The following is a 7,500-nucleotide window of genomic DNA, read 5'->3' on the forward strand; positions in this document are numbered from 1 at the left end:
TCCTCTCTCTCTCTCTCTCTCTCTCTCTCTCTCTCTCTCTCTCTCACACACACACACACACACTATAAAATTCATTGATTGATGGAATTGTGATTGTGAAAAAAAAAAACCGGGACATTATGAATTAAACCCAATCCTATAAAAATACAATTTGGTAAGAACACTACAACAAATACTTTCTCTCGTGGCCCTTACCTGTTATTCATTTACATTTATTTATTTCCGTGGCATCCCTCACTTACTCATGCTTTCTGTTCGTCCTGTCACAAGCAAAAAATGACGATTGTGTTATAAAATTTGTGCACTCATATTTCACAGGTCGTCACCAGTTGGCTACAGGTATGCACAGGTAACCAATTTCCTCACCTGTACACACGTGGAAAATATTAATGGTGAAAACTGGGCCAGCACATAGGGCTTCAGTTTCTCACCTCGTGCAACCATTAAAAAAATAAATAAATAAAAAAGTAAATAAATAAATAGAAAAAAATTAATCAAATAATAATAATAATAATAATAATAATAATGATAATAATAATAATAATAATAATAATAATAATAATAATAATATGTAATAATAATAACAATAATAATAATAATAATAATAATAATAATAATAATAATAATTTTAATTAAAATGTAAAAAGTTACCAGAATACATCATTTAAATTTCTTACCTCTTAAGCACATTGCAAATGTGTAATTACAAAAAAAATAAAAAAATAAAATAAAAAAAAAATATATAAATATATATATATATATATATATATATATATATTATATATATATATATATATATATATATATATATATATATATATATATATATATATATATATATATATATATATATATATATATATATATATATATATATAAATATATATATAAAACAAATAAATAAATAAATAACATAAATCTATTTGTCTATGTACCAGGGCAGCAATCCCACACAGGGTGACCCAGACAGAGCATAAATAAATAAATTTAAAAAATAATAAAAATAAAAAGTGAACAAAACGTATGGCAATTCCATTTCTTACCTAATTATGTAACACTGAAAATGAATAACTGAAAAAAAAATGGGGGAAAACAGTATTTTTTTTACTTAAAAAAGAAAATAAATATGTACTGTGAAAAAGTACAGATAATGTATATCAATTCAATTTCTTACCTCTTTTGGCAAAACAAAAAATTATATTATAATAAATATATACTTTATCAAAGTAAAATTTTCAGTTTATGCAAAGACAATTAAATTACTAAATTTTATCATTGAATTTTTTGCCTTCTTATATATCATATAAGAATAAACATCAGCTGTAGAAAGTAAACAAAACATATAGCATTTAAATTTGAGTCAATTTATTAATAAAAATGGCAATATTGTGTAGACATTCACCAGCGTTCTGCTAACTCATAAAGGGTCAAGAATGTGATGGAAAGCAATATAATAATGACATATACATACACATCCTTCCCTACAAAGTTTTCACTATTTTCCCAAGATGACTAAAGACACAACAACCTATCTGTCCTATTGGCTGTTCTGCTCACTTGCCTCACTACATCCGCAGGAGTAGACTCTCATCAGGTAAGGCATAATGGAAAGTAAAGTGACAACAAATACGGAAGCACTAAAAGATCCAACATAATGATGGATAAAAATAGTTTGTTTCAATAAAATGGATTCAAATTGAATTTCCTGTATCTCTGCAACCATAAACCATCCAATGATAAAGCTTTACTATTTGAGAAGGTGGTTATTTGAAACTTTACTCCATCTTTTCAAATGGTAAGTTTCATTTATTCATGTTTAGCTCATGTTTGCAGAGATTATAGCAATTTCAAATTGAATTTGTCTCTTTTTTTTAAACACCTGTGAAGTGATATTGCACACAGCCATTTTGGTGATCATTCTTTCTCTTTGTACACTTGAGTCATCTTCTAACTTTTGACCCTCTTGTTGTAATTGTTTGGCTCCTTAGTTTTATGTTCACAAGCACCACTTGGGCCTAATGCATTCCTGCTTTTGTACGTAATATTTTTTTCTCAGACTGCACTGACTCTGGTTACCTTTGAGTATATAGTGTTTGTAGCAAGGTAACTTTTGTACACTACATAAGGCTCATCTTATATTGATTTCATGCATAATGACATATATCATGTAGGTACAGAGAGCTCAACACATGCATAGTGAGCTGATATCATGCAATGGAAAATTGTGATTTGTGCCAATTACTTCTCTTCCCCACAACAGTTTTTATTTACATCATTTTTTTACACTCTTATGCCATCCAAGATTCTTTCTGGATGTTGTTATCCTATCAGTACAGTTGCACCTGTATGGCCATTGTTTATCCAATTCAGTGCATATGTAATTGTGGGAGCCCGGGTTTAGGGAAATACTGTTTAGAACACAGGCTGGCAGCTTAAGACTGAAGCTGCAAAAGCTCTCTGTCTTTTGGGTCTGCCCACCACCATACTGGCTCATCTGGCAGTCTTGCACCTACCCCACACATGGCATGATGTTACCCACAGGTTGCAATACATAATAGCCGTTGCAATGTTCTGACTCAACAGATCATAAAGTGTCATAATCTCCAAAAAATAGAAAGAATACAATTATGTACAAAAAGTTGTAAGGGCTTGACAACACCAGTTTACCAGTAACACATTCCTGTTGGTGAATAAACATTAATAACCTCCTTTTCTACTGCCTGTTTTCCATTAACTGACAGTGAGAAATAAAAGTAAGGACAGACAAATTAAGAAGAGACATCTCAATATCTGCCACAAGGACAAAGAATGTCTGGTGTCAGGAGAAACACTAAAGTAAAGTGCTAGACTCACAGAGATCACATCACCTGCAGGGTACTCTACCAAGCCCCTGGTGACCACTCACTCCAGAGGAGACACTGGAGGGGCTTAGCATCAAACAAGATTTGGGAGGCCCTGCTTCACCTTACACCCCCTGGCACTACCTCTCCCCTCAGCACCCTCAGGGGGAAGACGGGGAGGTAGTGGCCGGGAGAGGAGGAGGGTGTCTCAGCGCAGGTGGTCTGGCCGCTGGTAGGTCTGGTTTGCGAGGGACTGGTGGATGGGTGGCTGGAAGCAACGCACGTGTTCCACCGGGAGGTTGTCTGGGTCGCTGGTCTTCAGGTACTTGTTGAGGACTGCGAAGATCTGAGAGTTGAGCACCTGGAATCTTCGGATGCGGTCCACCATCCGTTTCAGTTGCTAGATGACAAGGGAGAGTGTGAAAGTGAGGGACAGTACATTCATCTGAAGGTGATCAAATTTAAAATGCTCCTCCATTCCTTAACACACAACACACACACATGCACACACACATACATACACTCTTTCTTTAAGACAACAGGTATCACTCACAATTCCTTTAATGAGTTCATCCTTGCCGTCAACCTTCTGGACCCGCAGGATGTGATAGCAGAAGTCAAGAGCTTCAAACCTCCTCTGCTGGCCCAGAAGAACAATCATGCAGCAGCCTGCCCAGTTGAGACCTTCACCAAACAGCTGCCTGCAGATGGAACCACCACACAATGAACCTTTACCTCATGCTACTGGAAGAGGCTCCTTTCTTAGCTTAGGATATTACACACAAACAACTAATGAGGAAGTGTAATGAGTATCTTTCAAATAAGACTAGACCCACTTTTAATATTGCCACAGCCCAACATTATAAGCTGTAAGAAATATGATAGAATGTTTAAAGTGCAATTTTTAGCATAAAGCATTTAAAGAAAAAATCATCATAATCATCAACCTTAGCTGTATGAAAAAAGCCTCCTCCAAATAATAAGGTAAAGCTAAGTCAGATCCCAGACCACACTGGTTTAAGGCATCTTGGTGTGAAGCCTACAGCATGAAAGGAGACAAAACTTAAACTGTCTCCAAGCATACACACAAATACACAAACTATCTCAGGAATAAATGTGGAAATTCTATCCACTCACTCAACAGTGAAGTTGTTTGCACCGACAGGGATACACATCACAAACTGAAGGGCAGACCAGAGGCGATGGAACTCAGTGCACTCATCCACATTCATGACGCCATTGGCAGGAGGGGAGCCATGCCAGATGGGATCCTCCAGAAAGGCCTGGATCCTGGTGAGGATGACCTGCCAGCAAGGGAACAGGAGAAGCATCACTATACTAAACTTTTTATTATGCAAGAAAGACTTTGGCCAAGGGCAACACACACACACACACACACACACACACACACACACACACACACACACACACACACACACACACACACACACACACAAAGGCCCAGTGAAAAAGCCAGACCCTGAAGAGGACAGTCTGAAGAACAGAGTTAAAAAATCACTTGAAAAACCTGCCTCCTGAAAGTGTTCAAGTCACAGGCAGGATGAAATACAAAAGCAGACAGGCAATTCAAGAGTTTATCAATAAAAGGAATAAAAGATTGACAATAATGCAAATACTACCATTACGATGAAGGTTCAGACACTCCACATTCAATAGACTTCAAGTGGTCCAACACTTATTAAAAGTGATGAATCATGCCCTTATTATTTTCCTACACTCTACATCCTCTTCAGCTTTTCAGAAAGGCAAAAATTATCAGTAATGATGAGTATGATCATAATAAGTGGTAATAGTTGTTGTTTTTTTTATATAAGTAGGAGGGACACTGGCCAAGAGCAACAAAAATCCAATAAAAAAAAAAATGCCCACTGAAATGCCAGTCCCATAAAAGGATCCAAAGCGGTTGTCAAAAATTGAAGGATAAGTGCCTTGAAACCTTCCTCTTGAAGGAGTTCAAGTCATAGGAAGGTGGAAATACAGAAGCAGGCAGGGAGTTCCAGAGTTTACCAGAGAAAGGGATGAATGATTGAGAATACTGGTTAACTCTTGCATTAGAGATGTGGACAGAATAGGGGTGAGAGAAAGAAGAAAGTCTTGTGCATCGAGGCCATGGGAGGAGGATGCAGTTAGCAAGATCAGAAGAGCTGTTAGCATGAAAATAGCAGTAGAAAACAGCTAGAGATGCAACACTGCAGCGATGAGAGAGAGGCTAAAGACAGTTAGTTAGAGGAGAGGAGTTGATGAGATGAAAAGCTTTTGATTCCACCATGTCTAGAAGAGCAGAAAAACTGGCGGAGACGTCTCAGAACGCCTAACTTCATAGGAGCTGTTTTAGCTAGAGATGAGATATGAAGTTTCCAGTTCAGATTATAAGTAAAGGACAGACTGAGGATGTTCAATGTAGAAGAGGGGGACAGTTGAGTGTCATTGAAGAAGAGAGGATAGCTGCCTGGAAGACTGTGTCGAATTGATAGATGGAGGAATTGAGTTTTTGAGGCATTGAACAATACTAAGTTTGCTCTGCCCCAATCAGAAATTTTAGAAAGATCAGAAGTCAAGCGTTATGTGGCTTAACTGCGTGAAATGTTTACTTCCTGAAGGGTTGGATGTCTATGAAAAGACGTGGAAAAGTGCAGGGTGGTATCATCAGCATAGGAGTGGATAGGACAAGAAGTTTGGTTTAGAAGATCATTAATGAATAATAAGAAGAGAGTGGGTGACAGGACAGAACCTTGAGGAACACCACTGTTAATAGATTTAGGAGAACAGTGACCATCTACCACAGCAGCAATAGAACAGTCAGAAAGGAAACTTGAGATGAAGTTACAGAGAGGATAGAAGCCATAGGAGGTTAGTTTGAAAATCAAAGCTTTGTGCTAGACTCTATCAAAAGCTTTTGATATGTCCAAGGCAACAGCAAAAGTTTCACCAAAATCTCTAAAAGAGGATGACCAAGACTCAGTACGGAAAGTCAGAAGATCACCAGTAGAGCGGTCTTGATGGAACCCATACTGGCGATCAGATAGAAGGTTGTGAAGTGATAGAAGTTAAAGAATCTTCCTGTTGAGGATAGATTAAAAAAGTTTAGATAGGCAGGAAATTAAAGCAGTAGGACAGTAGTTTGAGGGATCAGAACGGTCACCCTTTTTAGGAACAGGCTGAATGTAGGCAAACTTCCAGCAAGAAGGAAAGGTATTTTCCTGTCTGTCTGTGTTGACAGACAGAGCTGAAAGAGTTTGACTAGGCATGGTGCAAGCACGGAGGCACAGTTTTGGAGAACAATAGGAAGGACCCCATCAGGTCCATAATCCTTCCATAGGTTTAGGCCAGCAAGGGCATGGAAAACATCATTGCAAAGAATTTTAATAGGTAGCATGAAGTAGTCAGAGGGTGGAGGAGAGGGAGGAACAAGCCCAGAATCGTTCAAGGTAGAGTTTTTAGCAAAGGTTTGAGTGAAGAGTTCAGCTTTAGAAATAGATGTGATAGCAATGGTGCCATCTGGTTGACATAAAGGAGGGAAACAAGAAGAAGCAAAGTTATTGGAGATATTTTTGGCTGGATGCCAGATGTCACGAGGGGAGTTAGATCTTGAAAGGTTTTGACACTTTGTTAATGAAGGAGTTTTTGGCTAGTTGGAGAACAGACTTGGCATGGTTCCGGGCAGAAATATAAAGTGCATGAGATTCTGTTGATGGAAGGCTTAAATACCTTTTGTGGGCCACCTCTCTATCATGTACAGCACAAGAACAAGCTGTGTTAAACCAAGGTTTAGAAGGTTTAGGACGAGAAAAAGAGTGAGGAATGTATGCCTCCATGCCAGACACCATCACCTCTGTTATGCGCTCAGCACACAAAGACAGATCTCAGACACAGAAGCAGTAGTCATTCCAAGGAAAATCAGCAAAATACCTTCTCAGGTCCCCCCAATTAGCAGAGGTAAAACGCCAGAGGCACCTTCGCTTTGGGGGATCCTGAGGAGGGATTAGAGCGATAGGACAAGATACAGATATGAGATTGTGATCGGAGGGGCCCAACGGAGAAGAAAGGGTGACAGCACAAGCAGAAGGATTAGAGGTCAGGAAAAGGTCAAGAATGTTGGGCATATCTCCAAGATGGTCAGGAATACGAGTAGGGTGTTGCACCAATTGCTCTAGGTCATGGACGATAGCAAAGATGAAGGCTAGTTCACCAGGATGGTCAGTGAAAGGAGAGGAAAGCAAAAGCTGGTGGTGAACATTGAAGTCTCCAAGAATGGAGAACTCTGCACAAGGGAAGAGGGTCAGAATGTGCTCCACTTTGGAAGTTAAGTAGTCAAAGAATTTCTTATAGTCAGAGGAGTTAGGTGAGAGGTATACAGCACAGATAAATTTAGTTTGAGAGTGACTCTGTAGTCGTAGCCAGATGGTGGAAAACTTGGAAGATTCAAGAGCATGGGCACGAGAGCAGGTTGAGTCATTGCGCACAAAAACTCAACATCCAGCTTTGGGTAAAAAATGAGGATAGAGAAAGTAGGAGGGAACAGAAAAGGGGCTACTGTCAGTTGCCTCTGACACCTGAGTTTCAGTGAGGAAAAGATGATATTTAGAAGAGGAGAGGTGGTGTTCTACAGATTGAAAATTAGATCTTAGACAGTGAATGT

General features: G+C 38.6%; 1 protein-coding gene across 11 annotated transcripts in view; it reads right to left on the bottom strand.

Moving 5' to 3' along the window:
* Nucleotides 1–1,348: 1,348 nt before the first annotated feature.
* The window catches only part of LOC135110207 (cytoplasmic FMR1-interacting protein-like), a 41,416-nt gene continuing 35,264 nt past the window's right edge, over nt 1,349–7,500 (bottom strand). For all 11 annotated transcript variants that reach the window (XM_064022251.1, XM_064022249.1, XM_064022254.1 and 8 more), the window contains 3 exons: nt 3,978–4,144; nt 3,394–3,541; nt 1,349–3,240 (listed from right to left, as the gene is read on the bottom strand). In XM_064022251.1, the coding sequence (XP_063878321.1) occupies nt 3,049–3,240; nt 3,394–3,541; nt 3,978–4,144 (507 nt within the window). In that variant the 3' untranslated portion in view covers nt 1,349–3,048. The remainder of the gene's footprint in view (nt 3,241–3,393; nt 3,542–3,977; nt 4,145–7,500) is intronic.

This window comes from Scylla paramamosain, chromosome 20, assembly GCF_035594125.1.
Source record: "Scylla paramamosain isolate STU-SP2022 chromosome 20, ASM3559412v1, whole genome shotgun sequence".
NCBI classification, from domain to species: domain Eukaryota; kingdom Metazoa; phylum Arthropoda; class Malacostraca; order Decapoda; family Portunidae; genus Scylla; species Scylla paramamosain.